This window comes from Cynocephalus volans, chromosome 14 (assembly GCF_027409185.1).
Source record: "Cynocephalus volans isolate mCynVol1 chromosome 14, mCynVol1.pri, whole genome shotgun sequence".
In the NCBI taxonomy this organism is placed as follows: domain Eukaryota; kingdom Metazoa; phylum Chordata; class Mammalia; order Dermoptera; family Cynocephalidae; genus Cynocephalus; species Cynocephalus volans.
Window position 1 is genome coordinate 41,045,958 of NC_084473.1, and position 21,758 is coordinate 41,067,715.

The 21,758-nt window shown below is 36.3% G+C and overlaps 1 protein-coding gene across 5 annotated transcripts in view; it reads right to left on the bottom strand.

The window, feature by feature from the left end:
* The window catches only part of THADA (THADA armadillo repeat containing), a 340,163-nt gene that overhangs the window by 305,987 nt on the left and 12,418 nt on the right, over window positions 1-21,758 (bottom strand). For 2 of the 5 annotated variants that reach the window (XM_063078395.1, XM_063078392.1), the window contains exons 8-15: window positions 18,885-19,072; window positions 15,851-15,945; window positions 14,629-14,849; window positions 12,899-13,590; window positions 11,332-11,510; window positions 10,271-10,426; window positions 9,466-9,588; window positions 6,230-6,353 (exon numbers count right to left, since the gene is read on the bottom strand). In XM_063078395.1, the coding sequence (XP_062934465.1) occupies window positions 6,230-6,353; window positions 9,466-9,588; window positions 10,271-10,426; window positions 11,332-11,510; window positions 12,899-13,590; window positions 14,629-14,849; window positions 15,851-15,945; window positions 18,885-19,072 (1,778 nt within the window). Of the gene's footprint in view, window positions 1-6,229; window positions 6,354-9,465; window positions 9,589-10,270; window positions 10,427-11,331; window positions 11,511-12,898; window positions 13,591-14,628; window positions 14,850-15,850; window positions 15,946-18,010; window positions 18,088-18,884; window positions 19,073-21,758 lie in introns of those variants that run through there. The other 3 variants (XM_063078394.1, XM_063078393.1, XM_063078396.1) reach the window with 3 other exon arrangements.

Below are 21,758 nucleotides of genomic sequence, written 5' to 3' on the forward strand. Positions count from 1 at the left end.
AACATATGGAAATTAAACAGCATGGGTCCAAGAAGAAATAAAACAGGAAATCAAAAAATTTATTGAAACTAATGAAAACAATGATACATCATACCAAAACCTGTGGGATACTCATAAGCTTGCCCATTTACAATAGCCATCAAAAAAATAAAATACTTAGGAACTGAGTTAACCAAGGACGTGAAAAATCTCTATAATGAGAACTACAAACCACTGCTCAGAGAAATTAACGAGGACACAAGAAGATGGAAAGATATCCCATGCTCTTGGATTGGAAGAATCAACATAGTGAAAATGTCCATACTACCCAAAGTGATATACAAATTCAATGCAATCCCCATCAAAATTCCAATGACATTTTTCTCAAAAATGAAAAGAACCATCCAGACATTTATATGGAATAACAAAAGACCACGCATAGCCAAAGCAATACTGAGCAAAAAAAATAAAGCTGGAGGCATAACACTACCTGACTTTCAACTATACTACAAAGCTATAATAACCAAAACAGCATGGTACTGGCATAAAAACAGACACACTGATCAATGAAGTAGAATAGAGAATCCAGAAATCAACCCACACACCTACAGCCATCTGATCTTTGACAAAGGCACAAAGCCTATATACTGGGGAAGAGACTGCCTCTTCAGCAAATGGTGCTGGGAGAACTGGATATCAATATGCAGAATGAAACTAGACCCATACCTCTCACCATATACCAAAATCAACTCAAAATGGATTAAAGAATTAAATATACACCCTGAAACAATAAAACTTCTCAAAAAAAACAGGAGAAACATTTCAGGAAGTAGGACTGGGCACAGACTCCATGAATATGACCCCAAAAGCATGGGCAACCAAAGGAAAAATAAACAAATGGGATTATATCAAACTAAAAAGCTTCTGCATGGCAAAAGAAACAATTAACAGAGTTAAAAGACAATCAACAGAGTGGGAGAAAATATCTGCAAAATATACATGTGACAAAGGATTAATATACAGAATATACAAGGAACTCAAACAACTTTATAAGAAAAAAACAAGTAACCCAATTAAAAAATGGGCAAAAGAGCTAAATAGGCATTTCTCAAAGGAAGATATATGAATGGCCAACAGACACATGAAAAAATGCTCAACATCACTCAACATACGTGAAATGCATATCAAAACCACACTGAGATACCATCTCACCCCAGTTAGGTTGGCTAACATCCAAAAGACTGTGAATGATAAATGCTGGCGACGTTGTAGAGAAAAAGGAACTCTCATACATTGTTGGTGGGACTGCAAAATGGTGCAGCCTCTATGGAAAATGGTATGGAGGCTCTGCAAACAATTGCAGATAGATCTACCATATGAACCAGCTATCCCACTGCTGGGAATATACCCAGGGAAATGGAAATCATCAAGTCGAAGATATACGTGTTCTCCAATGTTCACTGCAGCACTACTTCAATAGCTAAGAGTTGGAACCAGCCCAAATGTCCATCATCAGATGAGTGGATACAGAAAATGTGGTATATTTACACAATGGAATACTACTCTGCGATAAAAAAGAATGAAATACTGCCATTTGCAATAACATGGATGGACCTAGAGAGAATTATATTAAGTGAAACAAGTCAGGCACAGAAAGAGAAATATCACATGTTCTCACTTATTTGTGGGAACTAAAAAATAAATGAATAAATACACAAACAACCTAGGGGAGGAAGGGAAGAAGACACAACAATTACAATTCCTTGAAGTTGATATGACAAGCAAACAGAAAGGAGATTGTTGGGAGGGAGGGGGGAGAAGAAGGAGGGAAGGAGGTTTCGGTAATGGGCCATAAAAATCAACCACATTGTATATATTTTTTTTTTTTTGTCTTTTTCATGACCGGCACTCAGCCAGTGAGCTCACCGGCCATTCCTACATAGGATCCGAACCCGCGGCGGGAGCGTCACTGCGCTCCCAGGGCCGCACTCTCACAAATGCGCCACGGGCTCGGGCCAAAATAAAATTTTTTTTTTAAAAAAGTCATTTCCCACTCAAAAACAGTAAATAAATAAATAAATAAAAAATAAAAGGTGTGCTTTCCTTTCCAATTTTCTGAAAAAATCTGACAAGTTTTGGTGTTAATTCTTTAAATGCTTGGTAGAATTCAGCAGTGAAGTCACTTGCCCTCAACTTTTCTTTCCTGGGAGGCTTTTGATTACTAGCTCAGTCTTTTTACTTGTTACAGGTTTGTTCAAGTTTTCTGTTTCTTCTTGAATCAGTAATTTTAATGTTTCTAGCAACTTGTCCATTTCACGCAGGTCATCTAATTTGTTGGTATACAATTGTTCCCTGTATTGTCTTATAATCCTGTTTCTATGAGGTCAGAAATGTCCGTATTTTCACTTCTGATTTTAGTTATTTGCACCTTCTTTGTTTTTTCTTAGTCAGCTGAGCTAAAATTTTGTCAATTTTGTTGATCTTTAAAAAAAATAAAATTTCAGGTTTCATTGATTCTCTGTATTGTTTTTCTATTCTCTATTTCATTTATCTCCATACTAATCTTTATCATTTCTTTCCTTCTGTTGGCTTTCAATTAAGTTTGCTCTTCTTTTCTAATTTCTTGAGGAGTAAAGTTAGTTTATTGATTTGAGATCTTTTAATATAGGCATTTACATTTCTAAATTTCCCATGAACACTGCTTTTGCTGCATTCCATAACTTTTGAAATGTTTTGTTTTTAGTTTCATTCATCTCAAAGTATTTACTAACTTCCTTCATGATTTCTTCTTTGTCCTACTGGTTTTTCAAGATTTATGTTCAAATTTGAAGCTTTCTCCAATACCTCTGCATGAAACAGCTAGCACTCCCTATCCTCCCAGGCACACTATGTCTCCTCCTTATCTTCATGAAATATTTTTTCATAGAACTTATCTCAGTCTGAAATTATGCGTTACCTGTTAATTACTGTCTGTCTCTATTCACTAAAATGTAAGCTCCAAAAGAGGAAGCACTTTGTTTTGTACACTGCACATCCTTGGATACTTGACATATAATAAGCACAAAATTAGTATGTGCTGAACAAACCCTTCTAATCTAATTGTGGAATCTACTTTTTTGTGGGGGCTCAGGGGCGGCGGGCCCCGAACCTCCCAGTAGCCCCTTTTAGCCCCCCGCCACGGGATGAGCAAGAGAGGGAACCGGTAGGATTACTCCTGCCACCCTAGTGGCCAGGAGAGCCTGGGAGGAAGGTGAGCATGCCGCCCGCCTATTCAGCCCCACAGAGAGACACTCAGACGCGGCAGGGGTTCCGTCAAGCAGTTCCGTTTATTTTCACACAAGCACCTGCTTTTATAAGCATATGGCAAGGGGATTTCCTAACTTCAACCTATCATCTTAAAGGTCATGTGAACACGCATCTTGCTCTAATGTTTTGCTATTGCAATCACGCGGTGAGCAGGAGCGCGGAAATATCTTTTATCCAGTAATTTAAACTATGTCTTTCCTTGGCTACTCCCCAGTGGCTTCCATCAGGAGCCATCTTTATCTCTCCTGTATGTTTTCAACATACGCGTATGTGGGTGGGGTCGTGGCTAGTTCTCTGCCCCAGGAGGAGGTGTGTGGCCTCAATGCCCCAACACTTTTTCACCATGAATATTGCGACATTTGATTCCACATAAGAAAGATGCATCTGGCTTACTTTTCTTGGTCTAAGATATAATTGAGGAAAGGCAGAAACTATTTGACTATTCCCAAATCAGTCCTTCTGTAAAATAACATAAAATCCCCATTTTAAAGTTCTTGAGACGAAGATAAGGATGAATTTACATCCTGTGCTTCACGGATATGGCTCTCTAGCCTCCTTTAAAAGTAATGGCTTGCTATACATGAATGAGCTCCCAGTTGTTTAATTTAACATAATTACTATGACATCAGTCACTACCCAATTATATGTGACTCATTCATTAGGAATGATGATTCAGGTTTTTCACTTTTAAAGTATATTTAAATATATTAAATTATTCTCTTGACTGAATAATTACAAGTCTAATTTAGCCTAGTGTTATTTCCCACACACCTCGGTACAGCTATAAGTATATTAAATGTGCGGAAAACTTTTTCTTAAATGGATAAAGCAGTCAATCACTCTCCGGTAAAAATTTTCTAAGTTAAGTTGCAGTACCGTTGAAATTCCCTAAACTGATGGATACCCCTATGTTCATTTTCTGTAGAGACTGTAATAAATTACCACATGGTGGCTTAGAGCCACAGAAATCTATTCTTTCACAGTTTGGGAAGCCAGAAGGCCAAAATCAAGGTGTCAGCAGGGCCACACTCCCTCCACAGGTACTAAAGGAAAACCCATTCCCTGTCTCTTCCAGCTTCTAACGGCTGCCCAGATTCCATGGCTTAAAGCCCTATCACTCCAATCTCTATCTTCATTGTCATTCTCCTGTGCTTCTGTGTGCCAGATCTCTCTCTCTTTCTCATAAGGACATTTGTGATAACATTTATGTCACAGATCCTTAACTTAATGATGTCAGTAAAGACCCCTTTTCCATTATAGTTCACATTCACGGGTTCTAAGGATTTCGTGTAAATGCCTCTTGGAGGCCATTTTTCAGCCTGCCACACCCACCTGAATAAGGTGGTCAAATTTATTATCATGAATAATGAAACAAGCCAACATCATGTACCCCTGATATGATGCCCTGAGAACACATCACCTATGCAATATTCCTGCCAAAAATGCATAACATGAATCAAATCATCAGAAAACAATGACACAAACCCCAACTGAGACAAATTCTTGCAAAATATTAATGTCATGAAATAAGAAACTTTCGGGCCGAGCCCGTGGCGCACTAGGGAGAGTGCGGCGCTGGGAGCGCGGCTACGCTCCCGCCGCGGGTTCAGATCCTATATAGGAATGGCCGGTGCACTCACTGGCTGAGTGCCGGTCGCGAAAAAGACAAAAAAAAAAAAAAGAAACTTTCCAGATTAACAGAGGCTGAAGAGAGGCATAACAATGAAATGTAACGTGTGGTTCCCAGATTGTAGAAAAAATTTTTTCTATAAAAGGCCATTTGTTGCCACAAATGGCAAAATGTGAACATGAATTATATATTAGATAATAATAACATTGTATCAACATTAAACTTTCTGAATGTGATCATTTAGTTATGGCTATAAAATTAACCAGAGAGAGAGAAAGAAAGCAAATATGGCAAAATATAAACTGAAGAATCTAGGTAGAGGGTACATGTCTGTTTATTGAACTACCCTTCAAACTTTGCCCTTTGTTTGAATCTTCTCAAAATAAAAACCTGAAAAAATAATTTTCCTCAAATGCAGCAAGCCTGCATTAAGAGGAACTAAATATTCCCTCTGCCACCAAAATATTATACTAAATATTCCCTCTGCCACCAAATATTATACTAAAAATTTAAAATAAAAAAGAGTCCAACTACAGTCTAAAGCTCCCTGGTCCTCTGGCCATTCTTGTGAATGAGTGGCTGAACAGGATATTTTCCTATTTGACACAGTCAATGAAGACTGAACACAAGCAAGAAATCCACATGAAGACACACACACTCAACACTCCTCAGCCTTTTGTCTAAGATCAAGTGTAAAACACACATGCACTCATGCATGGGGATAAAAAGAACCATTTCTTGAAGGAAAAATAAAATAAAATAAAACTCAAAGAGGGAAGTTAAATGTTCATCCTCGAGTACCCCAAAGAAGGAAAACAAAGAGTATCATTAAACAAGAGTGCCTGGAAATGACATCATATTATCTTTCCGAAACCAGATTGAGGCTCATGAAACAGATCGCTTGTAAAGGAAACCTCATTTTAACCACAAAGACTCACTGAGGAATATTAAATATAAGATAGACTACTATTATTTCAATTTTTAAAATTTAAAGAACAGATGAGCACTATCTTAAAATAGCAACAAACAAATTAGGGAGGTGAGAGCAGGAATTCTGCCCATAATAAGCATAATCCATGAAAACTGTACTTTCGGGTAGTCAAATAGTGATCAGTGAAGAAGGAGACAGTTTCTCTCCCTTCTCTTCTTTTCTGGAGAGTTTAATTACGTACAAATAAGAATTATATAGTAAGAATAAAACCTCCCATAAAGAAAAGACAACAAAACTGAAACTTCAAGGAAAAAAAAATGTTGAAACAAGTATGTATTTCGAAAGAAAAAAAAGATTTTCCCCAAACATTACTGAAAACTTACCCTCTAGGACAGGAAAAATGTCAGCTATTGAGTTTAAAATGGTTAAAGCTGAAAATCTAGTTGAGTAGGAAGATCCAGGAAACAATGCTTCGAAAAGACTGCTGCAAACAGATGACATGAAATTCTAAAAAACAATATTACAATAAGTATAATTGAGTCACAATAGGTTATCTTCAGAGTATCAAGAGTGGGTGTTTTTGCTTGTTTTTAACTGAGAGTAAAAATTTTTTAAAACAATACTGGCTACTCACTTCACCTGATAATTTATCTTGACACCTTTAACCATAAGCTATATCATAACTTTAATGAATCCTGTCTTTATAGAGCAGAAGTATAATTTCTATTATAGCCCAGATAAGAAAAAACATATTTTTGGTGAAAACAAGATCCATTCAGCCTCGACTTGTGCAAGAGCTGTATGGACACTGATTTTCCTCATCAGAGGTACTTAGGCAATAAAGGCATATATACTTTTTTGTATATATTTCAAAAAAATATCCAATATACCCTATTTGATAAGTTGGCTATAATGACATAATTCATATAAAGATCCAACTATTCCATTGTATTCTACCTGCCCCTTTTCCATTGTCTTCTACCTGCCCCTGTAAGACTCCTGAGCTACCATTCTGTTTACACAAATGATTTGAAAAAACGAAAACTTCTAACAAAATGCAATGTTAAAAAAAAGCAAAGTGAGAAATACTTTGTCCAGGATAGTCTTCTTCCTCTAATTAAAAAAAAAAAAAAAAGACAATTTGTGTGCTAGACAAAGAAAAATTCCAAGGAAAAGGTGTAATTCTTAAGTATCTTGTTACTGCTACGTCCAGAGCAGCATATAGGTAGCCTTAGTCCCAACTGACTCTACACAAGATACCTGCACTCATTTCTCCAGTGAAGGACATGCAACCTTGGGGATTTATTCATTAGGCCTCCACAAGCCCTAAGAGTTTATCAGTTTATTAATTCTATTGAGTTTCAAAGGAATAGGTCAATTACTAAAAAATATTCTAGTTAGATTAGTTTTAATCATATAAGCTAGTTTTTAATTATATAGTTTTAATAACATAAATAAGTAAAATAGTATTCACATTAAAGCACAACAAGCCCATCCTTTATGAATTATCCTATCCTAATGGTATTGTCATTTAATATTTTTAGAAATAGTTCTTCTTTCCCCCATCTGACTGTAACCACAATGGAGGCAGGGACCACATTCATATGTCTGGATTCCTAGTGCTGAGCACAGTATCCTATACACAGTAGGAGCTAGATATATGCTCTAGTGACTTTTAATGGCTCCCGGTGAAGCTTCCAAATACCTTGGCCTAGTATTGAAAACTGTCTGCTATCCACTCTCAATTCAATTCTCTAGATGCACTCCCCATTACTCAACTCCCCCATTCTCCCAAGTATCTTGTATGTCATAAACACCAGTGAATTCACCATTCCCCAAATTCTCCCTGTACCTTCTTACCTACAAGCCTTCTCTTAAGCTATAACGAGGGAAAAGACTACTAAGATTTTGGAGTCAAGAGCAGATTTGGAATTGAGTCCTCGCTCGACCACTTACTAGCTAAGGGACCTTGGGCAGGTTACTGAATTTAATAAGCTTCAGTTTTCTCGGTTGTTAAGTGGAGATAATAATGCTTACTCCACAGCCTTTTATTAAAGATGAGAACATGGATATAAAGCATTTAATGAATTTAAAAATACTCTAGTTACTAATATTAGTTATTTAGGTATGAAATCATCTCCACTAGACTGGAAGACATCTTTTTAAACTAACAGCCTCCTCTTCTCCCCCAGCATTTAGTCTGTTGATTGGCACTGAGCCTACCACATGCTGTGCATGATACCCACTGTCAGAACAATGACAATAACACAATGTCAAGGTCACAACTTCTAAAAGCCACAGGTGACTACCAGTCAGGAGAAAATATTGCAACCATGAGACTGACTCAGATTAAGACTCTAAGGACTAATTTTCAAAAAATGCTTATCTATACGCACAAACCAAGAAAACATGCACACATGAAAATTCAGAATCTCAATCTACAAGGCAGTTTTTGTGTTTCTAAATACCTAATTGAGATTTGACAAACATCATTTTACCCCTTCCAAAAAGAAGCAAAAGAAATGTTTTCTTAAATCTAGCAATGATCTAAGAGAGGGTAAAAAATAACTCCCGCACACAACAGAGACTCAATATATATTCTAGTCACTTTTAATGACTCCCAGTGAGGCTTTTGAGAGTGATTCAGAGTTTACAAAGAACTTTCTCAATTAATCCTCAAAATCGACCTTTTGAGAGAGGTTACTAATACCACTTACGGTTGAGGAGACTCTTAAGTCAGCCAAATTTAGTAAGTGGCAGAATCGGGACTAAACTTATGTCTTTAAAGTTCAGCTTGTCACCTTCAAATCTTCCTTGTTGGGATTTTTAAAAGCTCTGCACAATAATATTCTTCATTAAATGTTTTTTACCTTCTAAACACAAAATTAAATACCAAGGCCATCCATACTAATGTTTATGGTAGATGGTATGTCATAGTTCAAATGTATCATTAATTTATTATACCTGTTTGCCTAAATAAAATAAAATTGATGAGCTCTGTCTTCTATCTGGGCCTTAGGAGAAAATAAGGATGTGTCAGATTTAGGGTAAGAAACCACTGAAAAGCTATTCCATTCTGCTGAAAAAAAAATGAAGACTGTCAGGGAGAGCCCTGGTCCACACTGGAGCTGCTTTACGTGGGTGTTCCATCCATCCGTTTAACACAGTGCCCTGAAACCAAGCCCTACTCTTCAAGTCACTCCAAAGTGCGATAGACAGGCATTTCCCTCCATAGCTGGACCATGTAAGTCATATCAGCCTCAGGAAGAAGCAGACCCAGCTACAACAGATTCTTCTACCTTGTGGAGGGTGGAGGAGTTCAGGGCTAGCAATTACCTTTTTGTTAAAGTACTAAATTCGTTTGGCCCACATAAGCTGTAAGTTATTGAGGTTAGCCCACTAATGTCATTCTGTAACAGTCCTCAAGTGCACCACTGGTTCCACAACACAGACTACCTCAAGAGGAACGCCAAAGCACCAGAAGGAATATGTAACACCCAACTTGAAGTGAAAAAGACAAACAAATTCATGAAGAAGTTTCCATTTATTTCCATTTAATGCTAACTCATAATTGCTTTAGGTCTCTTAAAAATGTGGATGTCTAGAAATGTATACCTACCTTATATTGCTGTAAAGAAACACAAGGGTGCTGTTTGGTTAACTCACTCTCTGGTTCATGTTTAGATTTACTTTGCTCCAATTTATAAAGTACCTGAGAACTTTCCTGTATCCTACAAAACAACTTTTGAGACAAAGAAAAGCATATGTGAGCCACACAAACTTAAATATCAGTTTGAAAGACAAAATTCTTTAGAATAAAACTTCAGGCAAGGAGAATACCGGTTTTTAAACTCTTAATATTTATATGTTTCTTTCTGACAGAAAATTAACATTTTTAAACCAAAAACAAAGTATTACTGCAAACCAGAATATGGTCATGAAACCACACAGTTCTCCTATTTCCTTTAAGTCAGCATGAACTTGAAGATGATATACTCATTTCTATAGTCTACCAATTCTTCACCCCCATAAACGTGTTGTGTGATTAATTCAAGTTGGATTATTTAATAATGTCCATTTCATGAGGAGCTTAAAGAAACCATAAAAATGCAAGGGTATCCTTTCTCCTGTTACCTCAGTTTTCTTAAAACCACCTTATATCCTGAGAACTCCAGCACTAGACTTTTTCATTTCAAAACAAGAGCTCGAGGTTGCTTTACTACACCAAACTGAGAGGACTTTTCACTCTGGATTTAATCCCAAATTTATGGACTCATAGAACAGGGCACAGAAGGGCCATGAAGAGATGTGGTAGCCCAATTCCATGACCATTCCCACACACTCTCAACATCTGGGCTCTTTTTAAAAACTATTTCCAGAGCAAAGTTCACTATTTTCTTATACGTTCTGATGGGAAATTCTACCTTTTTAAGAAGAGAACAAATCTGTTGCCGCACTCCTGGAGACTGGCTGTTAAGATTGTATGTGATAAAGAACTGAATCCACTGCATTTCTTCTGTGGAAACGATTTCCGTGCTTCGATTACTTTCACAAATCAAGCCTAATGTATCTATCCGTACCTAAAATACATCAAGCAATAAAATGTTAATTTTCCAACAAAATACGCAAAGCCTAAACCACAGGAAATGTTTAATTATTTACGAGGCTACCAGAGGGAAAAAAAGTAAACTTCAGTTCAACTTTAGTACCTCAGAAAGGTTGCCTAAATCCCAAAGATCCTGTGGTTATTTCCTATAAAATTATTTTATTAAACGTGTAGGTAGGGGATTTATAAAAACCATCCAAAGACTCTTATTCCACGGTAATGTTCAGTTTCATTCCTCTTTTTTCTTTTTTCTCAATGACCACTTTACCTTGTCACTTCTCTTTCAGATTACTGCCATGCACTTCTAACTGGTCTCCTGGTTCCTTTTTGCTCCCACCATGGAAACTCGTGTTTCAATTAATGCCACTTCCTTGCTGAAGACAGAGTGACTCAGTGTGACCAATGAAGTCTTTCTCCAGCCTAGCGTTGGAATCTTCCATAAAATGGAAAAAACACTCCACTCCTGACAACGTCCTTAATCACCCTCCAGACCTTGTTTAGTTGTGTCTTTCCATTTTGTGTGCTGCTGTAACGCCTCCTCTCCTCTAATCACATCTAACACTCTCCTAATCAACCACCACCTACTCTGATCTGTCTTTTCTGAGCCTCCCAAGCAAGTCCTTATGCATAAGGGCTCACTTGTATCTGTAATGTCTTCTAAGAGTTCCCAGTTGTTTTATGCAAGTTTTCTTATCCCTCAACTAAACTTTAAGTAGCCTGAGTACAAGGTCAACACTTTTCACTTTCTAGTCATCCTCTTTATGAACACCCTAAAATATTGCTGGGCACAATGTAGGGGCCTCTATATGGGACTGCTAAACGAAGAAAAGAATCAGAGATCTACTGCATTACAAGTTCCCAGTTATTTTATTTACCTACCTGGCAGTGCTGATGAATTAAGCCTTGCTTTATTCTTGCACTAGACACAAGGTTTTCCCAGGTATCAGCTGCAGACTGAAGATGTCCGCGAGCTCTAGCTATTCGTAGACATGCCATCAAAGCTCCCAGAGCCCCTCTGCTATTACAGGACTCTAAGGATAGAAAAGATTGTTCTTGTCCTGAACACACAATAAGAAAGACCAGTATTGTGCTATGTAACGACTACTAAAATTTTCAGTTGCCAGTTTTCATGTTTCCAATTAACATTATATTTCAAGAAATAAAAATAACATTTTAAACTAAATTCTAACATGAATTAAAGTTCCTATTCTAAAATGATTGTTATTGTAAATGACTTAATCGTTCTCGTGTCAATAAATTCAATCAATACAATTATCTTATTATTAAAATACAGAAATAACAATTTCTTTGTTCATATTTTTACTTTTTCCTTGACACTTAGAAAACAAACCAGGAGTGAATCGGGAGAAAAATCAGGTAGTGGAGAAATAATAAAAAAAATACAAAAACTAAAATGACTTTTAGCCAAGAATAGGAAAAACACTTTAGTGACCAAAGACTATTATTTCTCTAAAAATCAGCATTGAACCTCTCTGCATATTTTGGAGTTACTGTTTCCCTAGTAGAGAAGACAAAAGGAAGATAACAAAGAACCTGATTATTTCAGAGGCTAGAACATCAGCCATTACTGAGGGGGCAGGGAGTTCTGGCTCACAGGGCACCTTGATATAAACGTAAAGACGACCTTACTTCATAACAGATTCATGAATCCTGAATTTTAGGTGGCTTCTCAAAAAAGCAAGAACAATTATGGCTTATTATGGCTTACTTTTGTTAAAGGAATCAAATTTTCCTGCTATCTCATGGTCACCTTTGAAATACTGAAAGTTTTTAATCATTTTAGTTGAAAATATTTCTTTTATATATTGTGCTGTAGGATACCATATTCTTGCTTTGCTAAACAGAGAATAATAATTTTAAGATTTACATAATGAGTCAGGATCATCATTTTACACATTAATTACTGAATTATGCTTTAATGCACTGATTCCTTCAAGTTTACTGAGTTTCAATGGGATGTTTGCTCCTAAATGACTACAGATAGCTGTTTCGGATTATGCCTCCAAATTTTTTTTTCTTCCCCAGAGACAAAAACTTGCTACAGCAAATTTACCTGTCTTTAACCTTGCCAAACACAATTTTTAATTACTGACTCAATCACTTGAATAAGCAAATTATATAAAACACACAAACTCCAGTCTGGCAACAAAATACAAATTGAGAATTTGGTAAAATGAATCAAAACCTTGTAATAATTTGTAACTGGAATCACTTTTTAGCTTATAAAAATGACTTCAGCCAAAAATCTCCATTCAACTATTTATAGGAACATTCATTTCAAATTGAAATACATATCATTAATGTTCTCCTTTACTAATTATAGAAGTGGTAATAATTAAATTTTAATATGGTCAACACCTGCCTAGGTAATTACATTTATGCATTGTAACTAGAAGTTACTAAAACAAAAATTTATTTTTCTTACCAGTTTTGGCATCAATTGAAGTCTGAAGAACGTTTACCATGTACTTTAAACTTTCAGGGCTATAATTCAATAATTTTGGCAAGTAATAATCAATCACATAAGATTTTTGATCCAGGTTTCCTTCACATAGTATAAAAAGGAGAGGAGAAACCCAAGTCTCGTGCCACTTGTGAATCCAAGTATTGTCAACAGTCTGAGATTTCAGATGACTCTTATGATTTTTAAACATGGTTTCCAAAAGGTCACTTGCATAAGGTACCAATGACTGGTCCCCCATCACTGCTAAGATTTGAGATGGAATAGTTTTATCTACTGCCAAAATATGTTCAATTCCTAGACAATCTACCAAACAATCAAGGCATGTGTACTTCCCTTTAATATGCCATTCCAATTGCAGAAGACGGTTAGTCAATTCTAAAAAGAAAGGATCGGTGACTGAATCTGCTCCTTCTGTAGTAAGCTGGTGCATTTGGAGAAGATTTTTAAATATGTTTTTAGTTTGGTGTCTCAGAGCATCCAATGGATGTTCCCAGTGGGTATAGACATATTCCAAAAGTTTCCCAACTATACTTGAATTCCCATTCAGACTGTCCTTCAGGTTTGGGGAACTTGATTCAAGGACATGTACAGCTAAAGTAGTCCAAGATGCCAAGATTCTAGAAAGAAACATTTCCAGCGTTGATTCCTTAATCCTGAAGAAAAACGAGCCATGAACCACATTATTATAAACTGACTAGTAAAAAATATTTCATTTTATAATCATTTAGACTTAAGAAATATTAAAAACAAAAAATGAACAGGAAATTCAATCATTACTAAATTTACAACAACAAAAACTCACGAACAAGGCCAAAACAGATCTCAAATTTGTATATGATATTTTTCACCTTATAAAAAATAATCCAAAAAGGAATACAAGAAAACTTCTGGGGGTGATGGAAGTGTTCACCATCTTGATTGTGATGATGGTTTCACAGGTGTTTAATAAAAAAAACTGAGGGCCTAGGGTTCAAGAAGGTTAAGGAGAATGGGATTGTTTTTGGGGATCATGAAAATATTCTAAAGTTGATTATGGTAAGGGTTGAACAACTCTGTGAATATATTTAAAAACTACACTAAATATGTAAATTATAGCTCCAACATATACAAAATTATTACAGGACATTGTAGTTTTCCTCCTTTATCCCCAAGCTCATTACTTTCAAGCTGTATCTATGTTCTGACATTTTAAAGTCATGATCACTTTCAGCTATGATGGCAAAATCACCAAATACACAAAATATAGCCCCATGAAGTCAGAAGACTTGTTCTTATTAGCAATATGCTTTTAAGTAAGCATTTACTTTTTTTACCCATTCATCAAATTAGACTTCTTATCATATCAGAATTGTGAGAATCACATTAGACTACCTACATTGAAGTTCTTCATAAATTCTAATGCAGTATACAAATAGAAATGTTTATAGTTTTAAAAAACGCTAGCATAAAGACTGAATGTTAAAATTAATTTTAGAAATGTTCATTACAGGTTAACCTACAGCAATAAATTCTGTAACTCTCTCTCCCATCATCCTATCTTCTCTTTCACTTCATTCCCTACATATATATTCTTTTAATTTAGAACTTATCCTGTCTACTTCTCATTGAATTACAAGCATGCTGGCTCAGTTGCATCTTTGAAAAGGTCTTACAAGCAAAACAAAATATGAGACAATAGCATCAAAACTCACTGTGAACTCAAGGTGAACAAAACATGTGCTATATCCAAGAGCAGGGCCTCCCCACTCAGGCCCATGCTTCCATTCTGCCAGTCCAACATGGCAAGTGTCCCCTGACACAGGAATAAGAGAGCTGACCTAGAGACATCAGCACAACAAAGGTTCCTGCAGCTGTTCATAAACCACCCAGGGATGCTGGTGCACTCCACTGAACGAAGAAGCAAACTGCTAATCTGGAAAAATACAACAGAGCTAATATGCACAAAGCTTCTAAAACTTCAGAGATTTCAAAATACAAGTCCAAAACTCTCTTTCCCTGAAACATCCTAGGAAAAAAAACTAAACATAAAGGTAAAACAGTCACAAACGTTGACATTATTATATTAATATTGAAAGGAAAGAAAATTAAATCTAAGTACATAAATCCTTTTGCTAGTTTGAATGTACTGGTAGAGCACAACACATCGCCACCTGCAGGTGGATGAGTTTAATGCTTTTTAGAGTTGATTTGACTAATACTTTCAATTTTATTGAATGATAATTACTTTATGTGACCTCATAGAATAGTGTACATACATTTTGCATAAGCTCAGGAAAAAAAGATAAAATTTCTAGATAATACAGTAAAGGGGAAAACAGTGCAAGTAGTAGGGATTATGATTTAAATTATCAAATTAAACTTTCTGTACAGATCGAATTCGCTGAATAATTGACGCTAGCATGCTTCCTGTCTAAATTACGAGGGTACTTCAAAAGTTCATGGAGAAACAGAATTAAAAGATAATATGAATCTTTCCAGAAACTTTTTGAAGAGCCCTTGTACGTGATTCGGGTTATTCTTAACATAAGGAACATATTTATCAGAAACTACTGTGTATACATCTATACATTAATCTCTACACAATTTTAATATCACAAATATCATTTGTGATACTAGTAAGAGATGAAACTGAACAAAGAGCACAAGAAAAGACTAGAAGTATAGACACCGAATATGTTGATAGTGATTATCTTCATGAGATGGATTTATAGGTGATTGTTATTGTCTTTTTTTTTTCCTTTTTGGCTTTATCTGAATTCTTGGAATTGCCTCTTACTATAAGAGAAAAAGGTCATTAGAAAGATCTATACTATGCAAAAAAAAATTTTTTTTTAATCCACTTCTTTAAAAATATTTTTAAAACATATGTATAACTCTCAATAAAGCACAATTCTAAGAAGGAGATGCACTCACCAAATCAGGAATCTTTTCAGATGGATGAAACATAGTCTTAATGAAAAGAGTAACAGCTAATCCAGATGTACTCTGAATGGTCTGTAACAAGTCATCTATTTGGCAAAAAAAGAGAGCATGTATTAAATGATTAATATTCTGATACAGTGGAAAGAGCAGATGCTTGGGGACCAGACAGTCCTGGGTAGAATTTCTAACCTGACTTCTTCCTAGGTGAGTAGGTCTTAGACAAGTTATTTAACCTCCCAGGGACTCAGCTTTCTCTTTTGTAAAATGGAAAAATATAACTCCTATCTGACAGCATTGTTATAAGGTTTAAATGAATAATGAGCATAAGAGGCTCTTAAGCCCAGCACACAGATGCTCAAGTGTGATTCCTTCCTCTGTCCTCTAACATCCACTTCTCTTCCTCTCCATCTACTGCTTCCCAGCACATCTAGTAGCAACAACACCTGTCCCCTCTCCTCCACTGATGCCTCTGTATCCCAACCCACACATACATATACTTTTTTGTGAGGAGATTTCAGGACTTGTGAGAGAACCTACACCAGCGCTAATTACAAACTTTGCTATCACTGGCACTGTAGCCAAAGCAACTGATTTTGACCTAATATCTTCTTCTTCTTTTTTTTTTTTTTTTTTTGTCTTTTTGTGACCGGCCGCACCGCGCTCAGCCAGTGAGCACACCGGCCATCCTTATGTAGGATCCGAACCCGTGGCGGGAGCACTGCTGAGCTCCCAAGCGCCACACTCTCCCGAGTGCGCCACGGGGTCAGCCCCTTTTTGTTTTATCTTTATTAGCCTCTCATTATATGGTATACTATTCAACCTGGGATAAGAGGTGTGACAGACACTATAAATTATCTACTTAATATCCACTCTGCCCTTCATTCCTGATAACAAAATTGTGACTCTGATTGGGACAGCCATGTGTCCAGTCAAAGGCAGGATACATGCTTCATCATCTTTGAATATTAAGGTAGCAACATGAGAGGAGTCGGGCCAATGGGATATAAGCAGAAGTCCCTTGGGTATCTTTGTTTTTCTTGATTAAAAGTAAAGATACAAATGCCCTCCTTCTTGCCCTGAACACAGACATGACATCTGGAGCTACAGCAGTCATATGGCAACCACAAGGCAACAAACATATGGGTGAAAGCCAACATGCTAAAGATAGCAGAGCACAAAGGCAGAAAATATTTTGGTCCTACACTGCCTACAGCAGTTCCGGATCACCTGAACTTCTTGTTACATGGGAAGAGAGGGGAAAACATTTGCCTAAGTCCCTCAAGTTTAGCTTTTGTTACTTGCAGCCAAACACTTTACTGATACATGAAGCTTTAAAATCCTGCAGAAACATAGCATTGATTAGGTGCCATCAATTTTTCAGAAAAGAAGCTGCCTCACATTAAAATCATGTCTTCTCTGCATTTCACCAGTTAAAGTCTTTTTTTTTAGATTAACAAATTCCTATTTCAAGAAGAAAACATCCTGTGAAAAGTTGTGTGTAAATTATGTTTTAATAAAAGTAACTTTAATTAATTTACTTTCCTTTTCATATGTATCTGAGATCCTAAGCAAAAAGAAAAATGGAAATAATAATTGGACAATAATATAGCTAGGACTTTCACTAGTTACCAGGGTTAAAAACATATAAACAATGAGATGCTATTTTTTTTCCAATCAGCCTAGCAAAACCAAAATCAGTTACTATTTTTTACAAACAAGAGCTCTGAAGAGATCCCATTAACTTTTTTTTAAATTAAGTTAAATTCTTACATACATTACCACATAGAATAGGAGGTAAACTGAGAAAGAATAATTTAACTTTTTATTGTTAGGTATCCCTTTTTTTATATTGTAATAGAAAACAGATACAAAAAACAACCCAAATCAAATGCACAGCTTAAAAAACTATTAGAAGGTAATTGCCCTTGTACCCACCAACCTAGCAAGAAATAGAACTTGACCACCCAGCCCAGAAAGCTCATCCATGTGCCTCATCCCAATCACAATCTCCTCTCTCACTCCAAGTAAGCATCATCCTGACTTTCATAGTAATGACTTCCTCATGTCTTTTCAATAGTTTTATCAGTCAAGTGTGCATCCCTAGACACTATAATTGTCTTGATCATTTTTTAAAATTTAAAGTCTTTTAACCTGTAGGTGTGCTCTTCCTCCCTTTTTGTTACAATTTCTCTGTTGAAGAACTCTTGCCACTTGACCTGTAGTTTCCCACAATCTGGATGTTGTGTTTGCTTATTCCTGAGGCAGTCTGACACACTTCTCTGTCCTCTGTAATTCCTGCAAATTGGCAGCTAACCTGGAAACAGGATTAGTCTCAAGTTCTATTCCTTTGGGAAGACTAGAGGTAGTAATAGGAAGACTCTAAGAGGCACATATCTATTTTTCTGTTTCTGAAATATTAGCAATTGTTGATGCTTAAAGCCTACATCAATTCACTGGGGGTTACAAAATGGTGATATTCTATTGTTTCATTTTAATTTATCAGTTGAAATATTTTTATGAAGAAACACTTTCTGTCATCTACTACTTGGTTTCTAGTGGTACAGTTCATTTGAATAAAAGTAACATATGAGCTATAAGGAGGAATACTGACCAGGCCCACAATCAGCAATTATTACCATTATTTGAAGATAATACCTGCTGCTAAGGAGAAATGTATAGGTCACACTAACCTTTCCAGACCCTCCCTCCAAATTTGAAATTTTCTTCTAAAAGATTTTCTTTTGCTATTTAAAGTCTGTGGCTTTTCAACACTAAGACTGTTAGGTTTTCTTCTCTGTATATAATTCTCTCTCTCTCTCAGAAAAATCCTTCAACATTATCCCTTGCTGAATTTGTACATTTGAAAAAAAAAAACATTAAAACCATGTAATCCAGGGCCTTTCCCCAGTTTGAGAGGCTGGGAGAGAAGTTCCAAATCTCAGATAAGTATCATATATTTCACACCATTATTAGGAAAAGCTGATTGACACAATTATAACCAGCATTTGTATGTTGTTATACTTACCATCACTTAAAAACTTGCTGAAAATACTTAGCAATCCGCACATACTTTGCCATATGGGTGAACTGAAAGCCTTCCAAAGATTTCCCTTGAAAACTTGTACTTTTTGAACTAACATCACTGAAACTCTAATGCCTATCAACAAGTCATTCATCAACTGTGTCTGAACAATGTGATTTCCAGCAAATTTTCTACAAGGAAGAAAAGACATTATTACAAAAGGAAATTCAAATTAAAGTGTTACCATACCCCTCTCCAAAATAAACACATTCCTTAATCAAAGGGCCAAAATCCATTTTAGATTATAGTATACATTTATGCCTCTCTTCCATTCTCATAGATATTCCAATTATACAGACATTTATTGCATACTTTTCAACACTTAATTTACCTACTTCAACATTTCCCTCTTTCTCAACTAACCTCACTTTCTTTTTTAGGGCAAAGAAATCAAGAATGAATGAGACAACTTATAAACCCGAACAATCCCTCAACCTTGATACACTTTCTTCACCTAGCTTCCAAGATGCCAAGCTGTCCTAAATCCTCTCCTACTTAACTGTCACTCCTTCTCAGATACCTTGACTAGTTCATCCTCTTCTCCTGATCTCTTTACATTAGAGCTCCCCAGGATTCAGTCTTTAGTCTTCTTCTTTTCTCCATCTAATTCTCTCCCTTGATACTGATCTCATCTAGCTCGTAAACTTTAAATTATAATGTATATGCTGACAATTCCCAAATTTTCGGTCTCCAATCCAGACTACTCTAATTCCAGACTCATATATCTAACTTCCTGCTCAATATCTTCATATAGATGTCTAATAAAGATTGCAAAATATGTGAACTTACCTTCAACTCCAAACCTGCTCCACCTGCTGGGATCTCTATCCTACAAAAACAATGTAATCAAACTTCCTGCCTCAGACTGCCTCCACTGCTGCCATATTGGCCTGTGCCATTCTCATCTCTCCCTTGAATCACTGCAATAGCCTCCCAACTGGTCTCCCAGCTTCTACCCTTGCCCTTTTCAGTCTATTTGCAACACAACAGAACATAGAGTGATCCTATTAAAACATAAGTCAGGGAAAACAGTTTGGCAGTTCCTTGAAAAGTAAAACACTGAATTACCATATGTTCCCGCAATTCCATTCCTAGGTATATATCCAAAATAACTGAAAGTGGGCACTCAAACATATACTTGTACACCAGGGTTTATAGGAGCATTATTCACAATAGTCAAAAGGTAGAAACAGCCCAAATGTCCACCAACAGATGAAAGGATAAATAAAATGTAGTATTAAAAACAATGAAATTCTGTTTTTGAGGGTTTTGTTTGTTTTGGTGGCTGACCAGTACTGGTATCCGAACTCATGACCTTGTTATTACTAACACCATGCTCTTCAAAATAAGCTAACCAGCCACCCCCAAAAGGAATGAAATTCTGACACTTGCTATAACATGGATGAACTTTGAAAACATTTTAAGTGAAATAAGCCTAACCCAGAAGAATAAATATTGTATGATTCCATTCATATGAAGAACCTAAATTAGGCAAATTCAAAGAGAAATAGAATAGAGGTTACCAGGGGCTGTGGAGAGGGACTTAAAAAAAAAAAAGTGAATTTTCTTTTGTACACATTGAAATTGAGGCACCTATAAAACATCCAAACTGTGATGTCCAAGAGGCAATTGACTAAATGAGTCTACCACTCAGGGAAGAGATCTAACTTGGAGTGATAAATTTGAGAATCTTTTATATATAAATGGTGGCTGATTCAAAAGAAGTGGATGATACTAAGTAGTCAGGAAAAAATGGAATGAAAAGTACAGAACCCACATTTACAAGATGAACAGAGGAAGAACAGCCTAGAAGGAGACAAAGAAGGAGCTCCTGGTGAGGCAAAAGGAGACCCTGACCTAAGATGATATACAGGTATTACTTCTACTCCCTCCCAGAACCTCCCTAAATCAACAGCCATGGAATTTAAAACATAAAAAGACAAAAGTACATAAGGGCAGCAAACAAGCAGCAAGAAAATAATATTTCAGAAGCTGCAAAGCAGATGGATGATTGATAACTGATTAGCACAATCAAGAAAGATGAATACTAAGCCAGCGAACAAGCCCAGAAGCAACCTGAACGATAGCCCCAAAGGCTCAGAAACTGTTGGTACTAGGTACTCCTTGATGTGGAGGTAAATGTAGGGCTGAAAATAAGAAGGCTAGGTAGAAGTCTGTTTAAGAAGAATAAGAACGATGGATCACACTCCCAAGCCAACAAAACTGGTTTACCTTTAGAGGAAGTAAAACAGCAGGTGTCTTGACAAGAAGACAGCACAAACAGATAAGGCAGCAATATACCACAAACAGGAGAATTAGATAAATATATGCACAATAAATGCCAAAAGGCAACACCTCAGCTTTCACCCCTCACTAAGCAACCAGAATATTAAGATAATTGTTTGGAAGAATGGCTGGCTAATCCACTACCCAAGCAAAAGGACCTAAAAATACGATATCAGGGGTTCCCTCAAAGAAATAGCTCAGCTAGACTAGCCTATAATAAAACCTGAAGTCAAGCCCACCCATATGCCCAGAGATTCAATCAATTCTCAGTGCCCCCATTCTTAAATATGAATGCCCAGCCAAGGACCATGAGACTTCTTAGGAAAGCTTCTAGTATGAAATAGTGACCAAAACCAGCAAACAAAAAAAAGCAACTTGGAAGAAATAGAAACTATGTAAAAAATTTTTTTAAAAACTTTAAAAAAACCAAACTCTCATTAATAATATCCTCAGAGAGATAACAGAGGATACTTCTCCTGTGAAATAAGAACAGGATGCTATGAAAAAGGAACACTCAAAGGTGGGGGAAAA